This window comes from Mesocricetus auratus, unplaced genomic scaffold (genome assembly GCF_017639785.1).
Source record: "Mesocricetus auratus isolate SY011 unplaced genomic scaffold, BCM_Maur_2.0 Super-Scaffold_100015, whole genome shotgun sequence".
NCBI classification, from domain to species: Eukaryota; Metazoa; Chordata; class Mammalia; order Rodentia; family Cricetidae; genus Mesocricetus; species Mesocricetus auratus.
Genome location: NW_024429198.1, coordinates 64,617,651 through 64,637,433, shown reverse-complemented (window position 1 = coordinate 64,637,433; position 19,783 = coordinate 64,617,651). Strand labels below are relative to the sequence as shown.

Sequence of the window (19,783 nt, the reverse complement as noted above, 5' to 3'; positions counted from 1 at the left end):
GGGGAAAATATAGTGCCTATTGCACTGGCCTGTGGGTGGACTGCATTTAGCAACTGTATTTCTTTTGATATTCAGAGACTCTGCGTTTTGCTCTTTCTTGGCTTTCTGCTTACTTTGTATTTTGGAAAAAAGACTATTTTTCTGACCACTCCAAACCTAGTTCTCTTGTCCTTCAAGTTATTCTTTAACATTCCACGGTTTTCCTTAAGCCTTTGTACGCTGCTCTTCATGTCAGGGCTGTCCTTTCAGCATGCTCTTTGTGTTTCATGTTTGTCTGCTTCAATTAGGTGGTTAGCTTCTGTTTGTGAAGGGGTGAGTGACTGTGTGTGCACGTTTGCATGGCCCATAAATAGTAATGAACCGGTGTCTGTGGGAAGAGCTCATCCTCTAACCTTCAGTTTGAAAGCACGGGATCGTCTCACAGCTGTTTCTGCAGCTGGCGGTTCTGCGTGCTCTCGCCTGGCTCTCCGCATGCCAGCATGCTGAGAGAGCTCTGAGAGGGTTGGGGAGGGTTGGGTCTGCCCTGGGGTCTCGGCTCAGAACTGGCCATATTCAGGTGTGGAGGTTTCTCGCTAACATCTATTATCTTCACCTTCCAGGAGCAGGTACCCAACAAAAGCCTGCGGCTCAGCTGCAGGTTGTGTGGCTCTTAGAATCTGGAGGTGTGGGCTCTAGAATGTGACTCTGGGGTTCTTGGCTTGCCTTGGCTGACTGGGGCCAGGGGCCACAGTAATTGCTTTTCCAGTGATGGAGGGGTAACTAAGTACCAAGTGCTATGCTAAATACTTCCTATTCATTACTTATTTAATCCCCTGTTCATCCCTTGAGGTAGAAACTCTTATTATGACCATTCTATAGGTGAAAAGTAAAGCCTAACAAAGTTGTCTTTATTTCATCTGTCTGTCTATCTATCTGTCAACTAGTGTGTCTGTGGGCGCCTGTGTGCCACATTATGTGTGTGGAGGTCAGAGGACAACTTGCAGGAGTCCTCCCCTTCTGCCACGTGGGTTCTGGGGATTGAGTTCAGATCATCGGGCTTGCTAGCAAGTGCCCTTCCCCACTGAGCCATCCTGCTGCCTTTCTAAAGTTGTGTCTAAGGTCATGTAGCTAGGAGTTTGTCAGAACTCATCTTTCCATATCTGTCTGACTCTAAATCGTTGTGCTATGCTTTCTACCCAATCTTTTTGTTTCCTTCTTATAAAATATAATTTGAAATTCTTGTCCTTTTGCTTTTTCTAGAAGATGGAGGAATACAGTATGTATCCATATGCTGTAGGTAGGACCAAGCTCCAGAGACTCTAGGTGGCCTGCTGATATGGCTTGCCCTGCCCTGGACATTTTCACATTTTCAGCCTTCTCTTGTTCTCCCTGTGCACTGTTCCTGAGACTCGGGGAAGCCACTGTCTGTGTTAGCCAGCCGTGTCCGAACGTGCCTGGGACCCAGCAGTCCCCTCGTCCTCCCTTCACTGCTTTCTTGTCACCGTCTTTGCTCAGAAAAGACTAAAGTTACCGGAGGTTGTCTTGCGTGACACACAGACAGACCTGTCCTCCAGTCCGTGTGAATGGAGAGGAGGGTAATGTGCAGCATGAGGTTCCAGGGAGAGGCCTCTCCTCAGCCATTGCCCAGACATCTGACAGTACAGATTGCCGAGAGCACCTGCTCTGTGTGTCGTAGAGGCACCACCTACAAATGGCCATCTCAAACATTTTATTGTCTCCCTAGTCCCAGAGCCCAAGGGGTACTTAAGGAAGGAGTTACGGTGAGACTTTGACATAGTAGTCCCTGTTCCTAGACTGAGTGCTGCCTAAGTTGGATGGAGGCCATGCATGTAAGATTTGCAGGTCTGTTCTCTGTGAAGGCCAAGCGTGACGGGAGGGTTTGTTTGGCGGGGCATTGCAGGTGAACTCGGGACTGTGGTCAGCAAGTGCTTTGGGAGGGCATTCTCCTCAGGCATAGTGGGACACTATGGATTTGGCTTCATGTTGGAGCTGTCTTTTGAGGTCCCAGCTGCCTGGGTCAGGTCATCGTGGCGGAGCGCAGCTACTTGCTGCGTCCACTTGCCCCCCCCGGCTTTAGCCAAAGCTCATGGCAAGCTCTGCCGGCATCCTCTCTACCAAAACCAAATGACGTGGCTGCAAGCCATGCCTTAAAGGACAGACACTCACCCCTGCTGCGTGCTGCGGGGTGGGGGTGGGGGGTTCGCACTTGTTCTCTGGGTGTCCCCGCAAAGCCTGGGCAGCTTACTCCGTTGACCTAAGCTCCCTCCACCACTCCCAGCACCATGCCTGCTGTCTTTTGTGGAAAAACAAATGGAGGCACTAAGTAGGTCAGGTGTGTGGTCCTCCTGGAATTGTTGAGGGGAGATGAAGGATCCATTTTTCAATTGATCTCTCATCCTTCGTATTGGCAGCAAATGTTCCTGCTGGCACGAGTGTGTGCATAGGAGGTGGAGGTGGTGAGAGAGAGAGAGACAGAGCGCCCTGTGGGAGCTGCCATTTCTCTGTGCTCTCCTCCCCTTCCTACTCTTAGAGACAAGGAAACTGCTGTGTATGCATCGGCTGTCCCTGACCTGCCGTCCTTAGTCTCTTCTGGGCCTCTTGTCCATTTGTCCTGTTGCCCCCGACTTCTCATTGTCCTTCCCATCGCCAGTCCCATATTCACCCCTGGCTGTCGGAAGGGAGCGCCTGGCTGCGTGTGCACATGCATGTCTGCATGAACCTGACTGCGTGTGCACATGCATGTCTGCATGGACCTGGCTGCGGGTGCATATCTGCATGAACCTGGCTGCGTGTGCACATGCATGTCTGCATAAACCTGACTGCGTGTGCCCATGCATGTCTGCATGGACCTGGCTACGTGTGCATGTGCATATCTGCATGAACCTGGCTGCGTGTGCACGTGCATGTCTGCATGAACCTGGCTGTGTGTGCACGTACATGTCTGCATGAACCTGACTGCGTGTGCACATGCATGTCTGCATGGACCTGGCTGTGTGTGCACATGCATGTCTGCATGAACCTGGCTGCGTGTGCACGTGTGTATCTTCATGAACCTGGCTGCGTGTGCACGTGCATGTCTGCATGAACCTGGCTGCGTGTGCACGTGCGTGTCTGCATGAACCTGGCTGCGTGTGCACATGCATGTCTGCATGAACCTGGCTGCGTGTGCACGTGTGTGTCTGCATGAACCTGGCTGCGTGTGCACATGCATGTCTGCATGAATCTGGCTGCGTGTGCACGTGCAGATCTGCATGTGTGGGTTTGGGGTTCATGTGCTTTCTTTCTTCTTTCCCTCTCTCCTTTCCTTTCATTCTTTTAAGACAGCATCTCACTCTGGTCCCGCAGACTGGCCTTGAGCTTGTAGGGATTCTCCTGACTGAGTCTTCCAAGGGCTGCGACTGCAGATGTGAGCCACCATGCCGGCTGTGTCCTTTTGTTTTATGTTCTGATAATGCTAGGACCTTCACAATATCCCGCCTCTCAAGTCAAGGTTGTGGGGATAAGAAAGGTAAAGGCATTTGGAAGCCCCAGGGCTGTGTGCTCTTGAGACCCATCTCCCTGGGCCTCCCTGGCCTCTCAGTTGTTCATCCTGAGCCAGCCCTGGCCCCTTCCACCACCCTGGACACGGGCAGGCACCTGCTCAGAGCAGTGCAGTTGATGTGCACGCATTCTCTGTCTCTTGGTGTGATTGGTGCCCCCAGGAAGCCAGGATGCTGGGAGGAACTTGTGTGGCACTCAGCAGTTCCATTTTGTGATAAAAAATGGAGGGGGAGACTGGCAGAAAGCAAAAGCTGTTGCTGCTGGGTGAGGGCAGCAGCTATTTTTAGTCCTAAGTCTTTGCTTTTCCGTTTGGCTGTGCTTTTTTAGCACAGTGCTGGTCCAGCCAGGGCTGTTTACTTTCAAGGCTGCAGATATCCTTAGGGAAGGTTTCTGTCTGCCCCTAGGAAGACATGGACTGGTCAGAGGGGGAATAACTTCTGAGAGTGGGTCCAGGCAGAGCTTTGAGTCCATCTTGGGGCAGTGATGTCACAGGACCAGCAAGTCAGAGCAAGGTGGAGTGTGTCAGGGATAGGAGAGAGAAGCGTAAACATTGTATTCTTCGGAAACACTCCTCTGTCATTGATTCAGTTACACCACTACCAAGTAAACTGTTAATTGAGTTGCATCAGGGCTGAGGGTTGGGCATATGAGACCTTTTCCAAGAGTCTGGGCTAATACATTCCGAATTCTTCTGAAGTTTTTGTTGTGTTTGTTTAATGTTTTTCTTCCTGTCTCTTCTGGATTATGTGCTAGTTTGGGTAAAGTTATTCTATTCTAGTGTATTCTAGTTTACTGACCAACTTTTTTTTTTTTACAAACTTTATTACTACTCTACAAACAGAAGCTCTTTTCCTATTAAATATTAATTCCCTTTTCTTCAGTCCCTGAAGATGGATTCTACTTTCTTCATGATTTCTAGACACTTGTTGAAAGTAGAATCATTTGTGTCCTTCTGTGTCTGGTTTATTTCTCTTGATGCAATGTTTTGGGGTTATTTGCATTCGTTGTTGTTGTTGTTTGTTTGTTTTTTGAGACAGGGTTTCTCTGTGTAGCTTTCTAGACCAGGCTGGCCTCAAACTCATAGAGATCCACCTGCCTCTGCCTCCCGAGTGCTGGGACTAAGGGTGTGTATCACCACCACGTGGCTTTTTTTGTTATTGTTTTTTTGAGACAGCTTTTCTGTGTAGTTTTGGAGTCTGTCTGATTTGTTTTCAACCACGTGTATGTATGTGTCAGTGTGTGGGTCTATGCTTAAGTAGGTGCTTAAGAGGCCAGAAGATGGTATTGGCTTCTTCAGGACTGGAGTTCACAGGTGACTGTTAGCCACATGACATGGGTGTTGGGAACTGAAATTGAGTCCTATGCAAGAGCAGTACAGACTTTTTGTTTTGAGACAAGGTCTCACCATGTACCTCTGTTGTCCTGGAATTCTCTGAGTAGACCAGGCTGGCCTTCAACTCAGAGGAGATGCTCCTGTCTCTACCGCCTGAGTGCTAGGATTCAAGGCACGGAACCACCATGTCTGGCCAATATATACTCTTCACTTCTAAGTCATTTCTCTGGCTGCACACATAACTTTAAAAATTTTATTTAAGTTAGGGTTGGAGAGATGGCTTAGGGTTAAGAGCACTGGCTGCTCTTCCATATGACCTAGGTTTGACTCCTAACACCCACATGGCCGCTCCTAATTGTCTGTAACTCTAGTCCCAGGGATCTGGTGCCCTCTCTTGGTCTTTGTGGGTACTGTATGCATGCAGAGTACAGACATACATGGGCAAGATACCCATACATACGTACATAAATAAAATACTTTAAAATGATGGTATATATGGTCTTGGGAGGGCACAGTCATTCTGTGGCACATGTGTGGAGGTCGGAGGACAATTTTGTGGAGTCAGTTTTCTCCTGTCTTTGTGTGGGTTCTAGGGATCAAACTCGGATGGTCACACGTGTGTGGCAAGTGTGTTACCTGATGAACCATCTCACTGGCCCATATGCCTTTTGAAAAACCAAACTGTGTTACAGAGTGGTCATGATGCTTTACATTCTCATCACTAGTGACGATGACATCATGTAATCCTTACCAATATTTGCTATTTTACTTAAAAATACTATAACCATCTTTGTTGGGTATGAAGTGATTGTGATGTTCATTCCTGCAGTGATTAATAATGCTCAGAATCTTTTTTCTTTGTTCCTAATGGCTATTTGTATATGCATGTGTGTGTGCTCCCCTGCCTGCCTCCCTGCCTCCCTGCCTTCCTTCCTTCTTTCTTGAGAAATGCCTATTTTAGTTTTGTTGTTTTGAATTTTTAATTACTATTATTTTGCAGAGTACTGAGGATTGATCTCGGGGCCCCAGGCATGCTAAGCAAGCATGAGTTACATTCTCTGCCCATTTTTAAACTGGGTTGCCCTGTCCTTTTATTGAAACCCAGATATTTTTGATACAGTCTGAACTTATAAAAATATGTACATTTGTATTGATTATTTGTGTGTAGACTGTGACATGCCATGGTTTGTGTGGGCTCTCACCTACCACATGAGTCCTGGGGATTGAGCTCAGGTGGTCAGGCTTCGCTGGAAGTGCCCTAACTGACTCTTTTTATTCTTTTGATGGGCTTCATGTGTGCTAGAAAAGTGATCTTCCGCTAAGCTAAATCCCAAGCATTGTTCTAGACATTAAATTCTTATTATTTAGGTGATTTGAAACTTTTTTCTCTATCATAAGGTAGGTTGTCTTTCATGCTGAATGGTTTTGTGTGTGTGCGTGTGTGTGTGTGTGTGTGTGTGTGTGTGTGTGTGTGTGTCTGTGTACTTTGAGGGTATGTGTGTGGTGGTAGGAATAGAATCTAGGACCTCATGCATACTAAGCAAATGCTTTTAACTTAGCTACATCGCCAACTTTTTTTTTTTTTTTTTTTTTTTTTTGGTTTTACGAGACAGGGTTTCTCTGTATTGTTTTGGAGGCTGTCCTGGAACTCTCTCTGTAGACCAGGCTGGCCTCGAACTCACAGAGATCCGCCTGCCTCTGCCTCCTGAGTGCTGGGATTAAAGGTGCGCGCCACCACCACCCGGCTCATCGCCAACTTTTATAATATAGTCTTCTGAGAGATAAAGCTTTTTAATTTTGATGTCCACTTTATATTTTTTCTTATTCTTTTGGTGTCACCTTTAAGGAACCATTGCCAGAATCCAACATCATAAAGATTGCACCTGTGTTTTCTTGGCATAGTTTTACCTTTGTTGCCAGGGGTGGAAGTGCATGCCTGTAATCCCCAGCACTTGGAAGGCAGAGGCAGGGATGACTGGGGGTTCAGTGTTATCTTCATCTGTATAGTGAGCTTGAAGACAGCCCAGGTTACATAGGACTTTGCCTTGATGTGAATTCGAGGCCAGCCTGGTCTACAGATCAAATTCTAGAACAGCCAGGGCTACATAGAGAAACTCTGTTTCAGAAAAAAAGGTTTTTACTTTTAGTTCTGATTCATTTTTAGTGAATCTTTGTATATATTATAAAGGAAGAGTCCAGCTTTATTCTTTTGCTTATGGGTATTGAGTTGTTCAGCATTGTTTCTTAAAGAAACTTATTCCTGTTTTCCCCAAATGAATAGTTCTGATACTTTTCTTGAAAACTGACCATATGTGTATTTATGTCTATGCTCTTATTTCTATTTCATTAGTCTGTATGACTGTTTTCATGCTAATACTACTTTAGCGCAAGTTCTAATTGGTCTTAATAATAAAAACCTGCAGTCATATATTGGCAAAAATGCTGAAATATCAGAGAAAAAAGCAAGTCACAGCCAACTCTTAACCTTGCCAACTCCTCAGCCAAGTTTCTGTCTCCTCCTGACTAATATACCTCTCTCTGTCCAGCCATCTCACTTCCTGTCTGTCTGTACAGACCTCCAGACCTCTATGGTTAACTAGTGGCTTGCTCTGCCCTCTGATCTTCAGGCAGGCTTTATTTGTTACAGCATAAACAAGCTATCACCACACACCACACCTTGGATTCTTGTAGCTTTGCATTGTTTGCAGATTAAAAAATAAAAACAAGTCTTCTTTCTTCCTTTTTTTCATGGTTGTCTTGGCCTTCTGTGCTCATTAATATTCCATATGAATTTAGATTTCTCCATTTCTGCAGAAAACACCATAGGGCTTGATAGCAGTCACATTGAATTTGTGTATTGTTTTGGTTAGGCTTGTCATCTTAACAATACTGTCTCCAGTCCATGAATATAGGATGTCTTTTAGCCCTTATGGTTTAAAATTGTTAACATCTACTAATACTTACACTATGATTTGTTTGGTCACTTAAAAAGTAGTGCACAAGATTTTGTGGCTTGGAAAGGTTGAGTTTTGCTAGGTTAGAGGACATTGATGCTAATTGTCACCAGCATGATAATTGGTATGGTTATACGACAGTGGTTACAGTTATGTATATGGACTTGGTTCTGTATCTGTTCACATGCAGCACAAATGGTTAATTTCCTCCTCTTCCCACCGTAGCCGGCACACTTTCCACAAGCTCAAACACTGTTTGTTAAGGAAGGAAGGCCAGTGCTGTTAGAGCATATGCCTTTCTAATCGGGGCATATCACTCTGAGTTACAGGACATGGGAGCTCAGAGATTTATCTCTCCTAGAGGTAGAAGGCCTGCTGCTACCCTCCTGTGCGGGAAATGTCTGACGTTTGTGGCGTAAACGCTGTTATGGGCGTCATGATGATGGGGATCTGGGCACTGACCTTTGTTTTCTGTGCTTGTCCCCTCAGGCCCTGATTATGGTTCCTCAGCACCTGCCTTCAACTAGAATGGCTCCTCTAGGACTGCTGCTTGGGCTGCTGGTGACTTCCTGGTTCACCTTCTGCCTCAGTTGTCGGAACTCAGTAAGTGTCTTCCTGTCATTGGAGTGATGGGGGAGGCCCCAGGGAGCCGCCTTGTCTCCAAGACCACTATGGGACGGGCTAGACTTGGGAGTTTTCTTTTTTATGGAAATGTGGTCTCCTTTTTCTCATTTCTGGTTCCTTTAGTCTCTGTTTAAAGGTCATGGCAGTTTCCCTGTGGGAGAAAATGGTGGTAACGATGATAATAAAATAATAACCAGCTTCCACACATCAAGGATGGTATTAACTGCTTTGTGTGTATTCTTATGTAATCATCCCAGCAACTCCATGAAGTAGGCAACTGTAATTATTCGCATTCTGAGAAGGCAGAGACTGAGGGTGAGAATCATGCAATCCCTGTGAGAAAGAACTGGGGTGGGGGAGTGGCCGGGTTGTCCTGAGAAACTAGATGGCAGGGTGGAGGAGGACACCAGCCCCAGGACAGATGGCCTCTTCCTCTGCTTTCTTTGTTTCTGTACTTCCTCTTCTGTCCAGGTCTTCTGTCTCCTTCCCTCGTTCTCGGGGGACTTTCTTGGTTAACCTAGACCTCGTTGCTTAGAGCTGCGGTGTTGTCACCGGTACATGGAGAATGCCCACAGAAGCCTGGCCTGGCTGCAGCACATTAAAGCCCCTGCAGGACCTTTTTCTCTTTTCCTAGCAGTAGACTGCCCTTGACCAGCTCCAAGTATCTCCTTTCCCTACAGTTTTACCCTCCCTGGTCACATTTTCCAATCCCCCAGGGCTCTCAGTACATGTTGGGTACAGCTTTGGAACTAGAGGCCCTTGAAGTGCAAATGACAATTGTGATGAATTTAATAGGGATCCAGCTCAGCTAAGGTTCACCACTGGCTCATGGCAAGCTTCCACCTTCTCTCTGAAGTCATTTGTTTTCTTTCCTTCTTTACCCCCTTTGTGGAGTAGAGAATGTACAGTTAGGAGTCACGGATCCTCTGGAGCTTTTAATGTTCCCTGACTAAGATCCTGTTGGTGCTGGCCTGCCTCCCCTTTTTTCTTTCTTCTTTCTTCCCTTTTTCTTTTTGGATTTTCAAGGACAATGAGAATGGACTCCCAGGATTCCTTGGAATAGGACTAGTTACAGCGTGGTGTCGGGACTGTCTCTGACAGAGCATAGTAATAAGATTGCCCAGAAGGGCACCCAGTAGTCTTGATGGATCAGTAATGTGTCCTCTTCTCAACTTACAGTTCAGGAGGATCCCTGTGTTCCCTGTTGAGAGCTTTGGCAGATGCACAATTAGCAAAGCATGCCGATGAATTTGCTTAAGGACTCTGTGTTAGCAAGTCCCTTTGGATAATAGATGAGCTTTCATAACCATAATTATTCTGGCCCATTTATATTAGCTCCATTGAGTCTAGTCTCAGAAAAGTGTTAATACTGACTTGATTGGGAGAAGCTACTGTGTGTGTTTGTCATACTCTCTCATCATGTGCTAAGAGCAGTAAGAGTTAAAGCATCTTTTCTCTCATACCATAAAAGTGCTGCCCTGATGGCATTTAAAATCTAAATTATGCAGCAGCCACCTTCCCAGTATCCTAAATGGAACATGTGATGCTTTCTTCAGAGCCCGGGGTCCAAGCAGGTGTTCTTGACGACCTGGAATTGTCCTGTGTGAAGGCATGTGTGCTGGTTAATGCCAACCCAGGATGGGGTATCTGTGTGTATCGGTACGATCTGGAGACTCCTTCTCTGGTGTGATGGTTAATAGTCACTGTCACCTTGACAGGAGACAGATGTCTGTGAAAGCGTTTCTAGATGGGGCTAGTTGAGGCAAGGAGACCCACTCTAGTTGTCGGTGGCACCATTCTGTGAGTTGGGGTCCTGGACTACATAGAGAGGAAAAAGCAAACTGCACCAGCATTCATGGCCCTCTGCTTCCTGACTGAGGACGCAGTGAAAGGAGCTACCTTAAGCTCCTGTGCCCCCCCCCTCCCGCCCCATGGACCCCGACTTCCTGTGCTCCCTTTAAGACACTGGTGAGAATGAACCCTTCCTTCCTTAAGTGGGTATTTTGTTACAACACGCAAAGGTGTTAAATTGGGGTGCTACTTCTTAAGAGGGGTACAAGGGTGAAGCGCTGTGGCTGTGAGGTACCTGTCTTCAAACAGATGGTGAGTGAGTGGGGGAGGCTGTGGAGCTTAGTGAGCAGAGCGAGAGGCTTAAGTTCCCTTTTGTCTGTCTCACTGACAGTGTTGACCAGTCCTCGTCTGAGAGACTGTCTGCTATCTCTTTTCCAAAAACTTATTGTAGATTAAATGTGGTTAAATAGATAAATACTTAGCATTGGCACTACCACAGTAGGGTCAGTGAATACTGGGTATTTATTATTTTTAGTATAGGAGTGGCTCCTCCAGGGGTTAATTTTTCAAGCAGGGTCCTAATGTGCTACCATAGAAGTCTTTCTATGTCATGGTGTTGACACAAAAACCACAGCTCTCATCTGAAAGGGAGTAAGAGATAGTTTATTTGGGAGCCATTTTGAGTGACCCATGGCCTGGGAACACAGATTTAGGTTACCCAAAATTCTCTGTTCCAACATGGAAGTAGTTTCACAAAGTTTTTATAGGTCATAAATCAAGGCAAGTCTAAAATATATTGGTGGGTTTACCAGAGATGAAGTTACTCTGGGATGGGTAAATCTTACAGCCCCAAGATGCTACCTACTGACACTCAGCTTTTTTAGATTGGTAGAAACTAGTTGTCTGGTAGTCAATAGATTCTAAAAGGGTTTTATCTATTGTCACAAGATGTTGTGATGTGTGGGGCTGTAGGGTGGGGAGCAAGGCATGGCTGTTGTAGAGGGCTAGAACTAGCCCAAGGTAAGGTCATTAGCCTGTGCACCTGGACATTCCAACTTCTCCAGAGCACTGAAATTCTAGTTAGCCCCTCCGTCTCTGCAGACATCACAGCCAGATGCAGCTCTTCTTCTTCTTTTTTAAAGATTTATTTATTTATTTATTATGCATATAGTGTCCTGCCTGCATGTACCTTCATGTCTGCCTGCAGGCCAGAAGAGGGCACCAGATCTCATTACAGATGTTTGTGAGCCACCTTGTGGTTGCTGGGAATTGAACTCAGGACCTCAGGAAGAGCCCACCTTTTTTTTTTTTTTTAAAGACAGGGTTTCTGTGTATAACAGCCCTAGCTGTCCTGGAACTCGCTCTGTAGACCAGGCTGATCTCAAACTCAGAGAGATCCTCCTGCCTGTGCCTCCCGAGTGCTGGGGTTAAAGGTGTGCCTTTTAAGACTGTCATACTCATCTACAAGCTCTACAAAGTGTGGTCTGGTAAGCTGGGTGTCAGCTGACACCTTATCAGGCATTGCTTGCTAGTCAGTTGAGAGGACACTGATCTTTGGTAAGGAGGAGAGTGTTATGATCTAGCATGGAAAGGAGCCTTGAGAAGCCTGCTTCAAGTGCACAGGAACACACCAGATTTACTTCAGACTTGACCAAGGGCAGCCTGCCTCTCTCGGCTCTTGGTTTCTCTCTTAGTTAGGGCACTTCTGATTTGCTTGTTTTTTCCCCTCTAGAACTGTGGTTGTCTCACGTGGCCCATGAGCATCTTTATTTTGGAAGAAGGATGTGCTGGTAGACATATTAAAGTATCTCATTGTACCAGCTTTATTTTCTCAGAATTGAGGGTGCAACCGTTAATTAAGACGTTTGAATCTGATCTCACACATGGGTTTTGGAACCAGGACTAAATATCTGCCTGCTTCTCTGGGCAGCATGGTTATGAATATGCCACGTACTTCGCCTTGTCTGTACAGTGAGAGTGGTCTGCGCTCCACAAGGGGCTCAGGTGAGTTGACTCTTGGAAAGCCTCTGGCCAGGGCCTAACTCATGATCATTATAACCCATCCTCAGGATGCTGTTTCTCCACCGAGTCTCTTCTGGAACTCTCCCTTTGAACGACTGTCCAGTCTGAGGGATGTTGATGTTACTGCTTTCTGTGATTCTGAGTCCTTTATCTTAGAGAGTAGTCAGATATGACCTGGGAAAATGTCTCAGAGTCAGATCTGGTGAACAGAGAGAACAAATTGAACATGAAAGCACCAATTTTGTATTATTTTCCACTAAAATTTGAGGTATCTTAAAACCTGATTCAAAGATGATACTAAGAGATGATGTAGAAAACATGTTGAGCAAAAAGGATTGTTGAAAATGTTAAGTCTCTCTAGGGTTTAAGGCCCTATGTTTCTTTCTTTGTATGTATTTTGTTCTTATCAGTGCAGCAATTATACACATTTATGAGGTATGGTACATGTGTACAATGTGCAACGACCAGATTAGGTAATTGCCCTATTTCTTACCTGAAATGTTTATCACTTCTTCGTGTCAGGAACATTCGGACTCTATTAGTTACTTTGAAACATCCAGTAACTGTTGTGAAACATAGTTATCTTACTGTGCGCTAGAACTTCTATCTAACAGCACCTGTATCCACTCATCCTCTCTCTATGCCCAGTGTCCTTCTTTGTTCCCTAGCATGAAAGTAACTGTTGTCTTCAGTGTGTTTGAGAGCCTGTGGTCTTTCTGTGTGGTCTTGGGGTGTAGTTTGGTGGCTGAGCACTTGCCTAGCTGTGGGTTTGCTTTCTCGTGATTGCCACATAAAAGGTGCAACAACCCTTCTGTGCCTGGCTTATGTTACTTACGGCAGTGCCCTCAGGTCAGTCCCCCATGCCTCTGAAGACGTGTCTGTTGTACATGTGTCATCTCTTCTCTGCTGTTGACCACTGATAGGTGCCTGGGTTGATCTGTGTCTTAGGGATTGTAAATAGTGCAGTTACTTCTTTGTCATACTGGTTTCAGTTCCTCCGTGTATATGGTCACTAGTATGATTGACAGATCCCTTGTCAATTCTATTTCCAGTTTTTCTGAAGAACCCTTAAATGTTTTTTGTAATGACGACACTAATTTATGTTTCTACAGTGTGTAAAAATTCCCCTTTTCTACATCTCCACCAGAATCTTTTGTGTATGTGTATTTTACATAACAGCCGTTCTAACTCAGTAGAATGACAACCCGTTGTGGTTTTGATTTGTACTCTGCTGCCGGTGTTGCTGTAGAGACATAATGACGAAGACAACTTATAAAAGAAAGAGTCTATTGGGAGCTCACAGTTTCAGAGGATTAGAGTCCATGGCCACCATGGCAGGAAGCATGGCAGTGTGCAGGCAGGCACAGCGCTAGAGCAGCAGGTGATGACAGACAGACAGACAGACAGACAGACAGACAGACAGACAGACAGACACACACACACACACACACACACACACACACACACACACACACACACACACACACACACAGAATGGTTTGGGTAAGCTTAAAGCCTGCCCTTTGTGACACACCTCCTCCAACAAGGCCACAGCTGCTAATGCTTCACCAACGGGGTACCAAGCATTCCAACATAAGAGTCTGTGTGGTCATTCTCATTCTCAGCGGCACGTTGACGCAGAATGTGTTTTCATAGATGGGTCGGCAGCCTGTCCAGGGCTTTGTGCGCCGCAGGCAGGTGCCCTGTTCCTGAGCTCTACCTTTAGCCCAGTGACTCAAGGACCACCCCGCCCCCTTGTTTTCTTTCCTGCTGAGTGCAGGGGATGAAACCCAGGGTCCTCCTGTTATGATCTGCAGTGTGGGTGGGGCCTTGGCAGGTGAGGGACTAATGAGCCATGCAGACAGAACTTCATTGGGAAGGGAAGGGAGAGAGGAGAGAGAGACAGGGACCTCTTCAGAGGAATGGCAGAAAGAGAGAGCGGGAGTGTGCGGAGTTTCTCTTAAAGGGACCTTTGCCCCTGTGTACAGAGTCAGGGTACTGCTTGCCATGCACCCCAAGGGGCAGGGCCAGGGTGTGCCTGGATGCTAACACCTCCTGTATGCTAGCCCAGTGTTCTACCATAGAATTGCTTCCCAGTCCCATTTGCTCACTAAAATTTTCTCTTGTTGATTTGTTTAGTCTTCTTACATACATTCTTGTTAGTAATCCCTTGGTGGCTAAGAATCTTGCAAATATTTTTCTCCAATTCTCTAAATTTTTTTATTATTGTATGTATGAGGACAGCTCAGTTGGTCTTTTGTATGGGTTCTAGGGGTCAAACTCAGATCACAGGCTTTGTGCTGCAATTGCTTTAACAACAGGGGTATCTTTCTGGCTCCATTTCTCCTGTTCTTGAAATTGTCTGTTCTGAGATGCTGCTGTTTGATGTAATACTAGGGGTAGAGTTTTGTGGTTTGGGATCAAATAAAATACAAAATCCCTTTGTTCAGAACAGTGTCTTAATGCATTTCTCCTGTGGTTTTGTTGATGGTTTCTTTGGATTTTAGTTTCTCACCCACCTGTCCTTCCCTCCCTCCTTCCCTCTCTCCCTCCCTTCCTCCCCTTCCCTCTGCCTCTTTTAGTGAGCTCTCCTGTAGCCTGTTTTTCAACTCCTTAACTAGCTGAGGATAACCTTGAACTTTTGATCTTCCTGCCTCTACTTCGTTAGTGCTGGGATTACAGGTGTGTACCACCACGACCAATGTATGTGGTGATAGGGATTGAACCCAGGCCATCATGCATTCTAGATAATCATTGTTAACTGAGATACATCCCAGCCCTCCCCAGTTTTGGATTGATGTTTTTCTGTCATTTTAGTGGCTATATATGAACCTACTGATATTTTAATTATTGTTTGCTGCCCCAGGGCTCTAAAGTCAGAGCCCTGCTGCCTATGCAGGCTGCAGCCTGGTGGGGCTTCTGATCCTTGCCCAGGGCTCTGCTGTGGCCATGATATGTAGGTTTAAATTAAGTCTCTATCATTCTGTTCTCAGTAAGACTTGGGAGTCAAAATCTGAGGCAAAAATCTGCTAAGGACGAGAATCAACTAGCTGATCTTGCTGTTTGGATGGAGACACCTGAAGAGACCCTTCTCTTCCCTTGTCCCAGAACCAAAAGGAAGCTTAACGCTAGTCCCCACCCTTTCCTTCCTGTGTGTCTTCTCCACCTAAATTGCTGGCCTCTCAATGGCTAATTCTAGTCAGCTAGAGCTGGCTCTGCCCTGGATTCAAGATAAACTTTATTGACAGTCTGGAGTGTCACAGTGTGACCCCAATTATCCCACAATGCAGGATCGTGCTGATTGCTTTTTGTTGTTCCAAACCCAAAATCGCATCTTGGGGGTTTTTTTTTTGCTTGTTTATGTTTTTTTTTTTTTTTTTTGAGACAGGGTTTCTCTGTTTAGTTCTGGTTGCCTTGGAATTCACTCTGTATATCAGGCTGGCTTCACACTCAGAGATACACTTGCCTCTGCCTCCCAACTGCCGCGACTAAAGGTGTGCACCACCACAGCCGACTAAGTTCCACACAGATTTTTGCAATTAATTTTCCCCTATTTGTTTATTTCTTGTGTGTGTATGTGTGGGGCCACGTGTGTTTCGTGATGTGTGGAAGTCAGAGGGATACTTGTGGGAGTGAGTTCCCTCCACCATTTGAGTCCTGGGGATTGAGTTCCTGTTGTAAGCCTTTGTGACAAGCTTGCTAACCTGCTGAGCCATCTAGCCAGCCCAAATTTTAGCAGTCTTTTTAAAAAACTAATTCTGTAAAACTATATCAGCTCTGTAAATCACTTTGGGCACTGTGGACGTTTTGACATTAATAAGTTCAATCCATGATTATAAGATGACTTTCCATTTTCCTGCGAGGGGAAGTTCAATTTCTTTTATTGGTATTTATAATTTTCATTGTAGAGACTCCACTTCCTTGGCTAAGTTTATTCCCCCACCTCTCTCTCTTTATTATTGTATGAAAAGGCTTTCTTTCTTGGCAGTTTTGTTGTTGATATATAAAAGAGGTATTTGGTTTTTGTATATTGACTTCATATCCTGTAACTTTATTGAATTTGCTTCTCAGTTCTAGTGATGTGTGTGTGTGTGCGTGTGTGATGCTATTAAGTTTTCTTACATAGAAAATCATGTCATTTGCAAACAGGGGTAATTTGACCTCTTTCTTGGTTTGATGTTCTTTATTTTTCTTTATCCTTGTTATGCTCCAGATCTGAAAGGAAACAATTTCAGCTTTCTGCTGTAACATGCTGTTAACTGTATGTTTACTGTGAGGAAATCTTCTGCTTCTAGACCTAGCAGTTTTAGTTTTTTGAATCATAAGCATCACTGAATATTAGTAAATGCTTGTTCTATATCTGTTTAGATGCTCATGTAGTCTTTGTCCTCAGTTTTGTTGATGTGATTAATTATGTTTATTGATTTTTGTGTGTTTAGCCATGCTTACACCTGTGGAATAAATCTTACTTGGTAACTCCTCTGGGAAATCACTTTCCTCTTCCACTGTGGGATCTGGGGATCTAACTCAGGTCATCAGGCTTGTGGGGCTAGTGTTTTACTTGATGAACAATCCCAACAGCCATGTAGGTTTTTTTTAAAAAGGCTGAGCCAACTCTGCCTGGATTTTTTTTTTATTTCGCTATTTTTGTTTCATTTTTAGTAGACTGTTGTGTTTGATTTTCCATTTTGTTAAAAATTTCTGCATTTATGACACCACATATGTTGGACTCTAGTTTCATGGGATTGTTGTGTTCTTATCTAGTTTTGATATTTAAAATAACGCTGACCTCATAGAATGAGTTTGGAATGGTTCTGAACCAGACAGTTCTTTGGAATAGTTTGGTAATTGGTTTCAGTTTGTTGAAGGTTTAGTGACCTACCCTGTGGGTCTTTCTGACCCTATACTGGTCTCTGACGGTCGAGTTTATAGTGCTGATTCAGGGTCATTGTTTTCTGTTGGTCTATTCACTTTCTGTGTCATGTTCAGATTCATAGGTTGTGCGTCTAGAAATTGATCCATGTCTTCTAGAGTTTCTAATTTTTAGTGTTTAGCTGTGCATAATAGTACTCATATTTCTGTAGTAGTGTGTTGTAAATCTACTTTTTTAACCCTCTCATTTTGTTTCTTTTTTCTTATTTTATTAATTACATTTGCTGTGCACAAGTTTCCTGATAGAGAAAAAGGAGGAAATTGTAGGAGGAGGTTGTATTTTGAATGATGATCCCAGGGACTTTGAATCCATTGTGACAGGGATGGCCTGATGGGGTGACTGTAGTGACAGGAGCATGCAGGGGAGTGTGGGGGGGTGTTGGCACCGTGGTGACCCAGGAAGTGGAAAGGGAGGAGGGTTGGCAACCAGAGTCTCCAGTCTCCAGAGGCCTTTTCCTAGTGACCTTGGGAGGTGGAAGTAGGAGGATCAGGAGTTCAAATCCAGGTTTGGTGTCATAGTGAGTTCACCACCCGCTTGGGCCACGTGAGTACGTCTCATAAAACCACCCACAACTCTTCTTACTGCTACTTTTTTTCTTTTTCTCTCTGTATGTTTGTTCCGCTCCGCTCTTGTTTTCCCTATATTCTACCACCTGTGGTTTCTTCTAGGCCCTGGGACTGCACTGTTACATTGTTGGAAGTCTTTTTAAATGGGAGCAGGTGTTGCTGTAAACCTTTCAGTATTTCATGTGTCATGGTTGTTTCCATTTGTTCACAGAAGTTTTGTTACTTAGTTTCTTGACATAGGTTCTCGAGTAGCCTTGGAATCACTGTGTAGTTGAGGAGGGTCTTGACGTACCCTGACCATCACAGGTGTTCCTCACTACACTTGGCTTAAAAAAGTCATTCAAAAGAATATTAATCTTCTATGTATTTGTATACTTTCTTAAAATTTTATCATATTTATTTATTTACTATATGTAGGTATAACAAAAAAAATGACCCAGACACTGATTTGTGTTCAGACTTCAAGCTGAATATCAGAAAAACAAATCAGCTGGTCTCTTGCTTCTTACCTCTACCTCAGTCTGAATGGGCTGGTCCTGTCCGCCAGGAGCTCTCACCAAACCTTAGACTGTAACCTCTCTTCAGTGTGGCTGGAGAATGAATACCTTAAACTGATTACTTCCTCCTGTCTTTTATAACCCTCTAGTGCTGGGATTAAAGGTGTGAGCTATAATTCTCTTTTAGACTGATTCACTCTTATGTAGATCTGGGTGACCTTGGACTCAAAGAGATCTGTCTACCTCTTAATCCTGAGTCCTAGGATTAAAGGTGTGTACCACCACTGCTTGATAGCTATAGCTTGAGGCTGACTTTGCTTTTCTGAATCCTCAGTCAAGCCTTAATAAATAATAAATAATGCATCACTACATGTAGATATGTGTATATGTGTGCTTACCATGGTATGAGTCTACAGTGACTTGTGAGAGTCAGTTCTGTTGATCTCCTGGTTTCTCCCTCTCCCCGGGTCCTGGACAGCCTGACCCTGTTCCTGTTCCTTACTCCTCTCCTTCTCTGGCTCCAGTGGTTTCTCCTCAGCACCCGCCTGTCACTCTGTGCCACCCCTCTTCTGGGGCTGTGCAACCTTTCCTGGTGCAGGGCCTCTCTAATCCTCTGGTTCTCTCCCAGCCCCAGGCTGTCTTCACTGGGCGACCAGTCCCCATTGAGCTCCTTGTTGATTCCCTGGCGTTATGCAGACAGCTCTAAGGCTGTCAAAGGTTGCGTGGTGACATCATGCATTGCATGATGGCTGCACAAGGATTCTGAGGTAGGCTGTCCATGTGCTTCTCAGGGCCTCCAGTAGGCAGAGACACTGAGGGTGCACAGCCTCGTTATTTCCTGGGGCTGCAGGATGATGACAGGACACAGAGCTTCACTAGCCGTCCGCCATTCTGCCTCCAGGGCTGAGTTGGCTAAGCTGCTGGGTGTGGATGTTCACCTGCTTCCCAGGATCCTAAGTGGGCAAAGCCTCAAGGCAGCGCAGCAGCCCGTGTGGAGGAGGGCACAGGATGTCTGAGTTCATTCTCCATGGTAACTCAGTGACAGCTGTTGAGACTGGGCGCAGGACCAGTGAGAGCTACAGGCTTTTCCAGCAGGGAGTGCTTCAGATGTCAATGGCCTGAGGGAGAACTGTGGGGGCGCCCTGCTGGCTCTTTCCCCACCAAGTGGTTCTAGTTGATCTTAAGAGAGGGACAGTAGAGTGTATACTTGTTCCCTTCTCTTTTTATAATCTATTTTTATTTTATTTGCATGTCTGTCTGTGTGAGTGTGTGTCAGATCTTGGAGTTATAGACAGTTATTAGCTGCCATGTGGATGCTTGGAATTGAACCCGGGTCTTCTGCAAGAGCAGTCAGTGCTCTTAACCACTGATCCGTCTCTCCAGCCCTTGGTTCCCTTCTTAATAAGACCATGATGAATCTCCATTCTTTGTAATGTCTCTGCCACATCCCCACTATGCTCAAGTGCTGTGCTGTGCTTCAAATACCAGTGCAAAAGCTATTGCTTATGTGTTGGTCCTCTCTT

The 19,783-nt window shown here is 45.2% G+C and overlaps 1 protein-coding gene across 3 annotated transcripts in view; it reads left to right on the top strand.

Annotated features, from left to right (window-relative positions):
* Sil1 (SIL1 nucleotide exchange factor) overlaps positions 1-19,783 on the top strand; it is a 224,476-nt gene that overhangs the window by 52,739 nt on the left and 151,954 nt on the right. For all 3 annotated transcript variants that reach the window (XM_040758095.1, XM_040758093.1, XM_040758094.1), the window contains exon 2: positions 8,317-8,430. In XM_040758095.1, coding sequence (XP_040614029.1) covers positions 8,326-8,430 — 105 coding nt within the window. In that variant the 5' untranslated portion in view covers positions 8,317-8,325. The remainder of the gene's footprint in view (positions 1-8,316; positions 8,431-19,783) is intronic.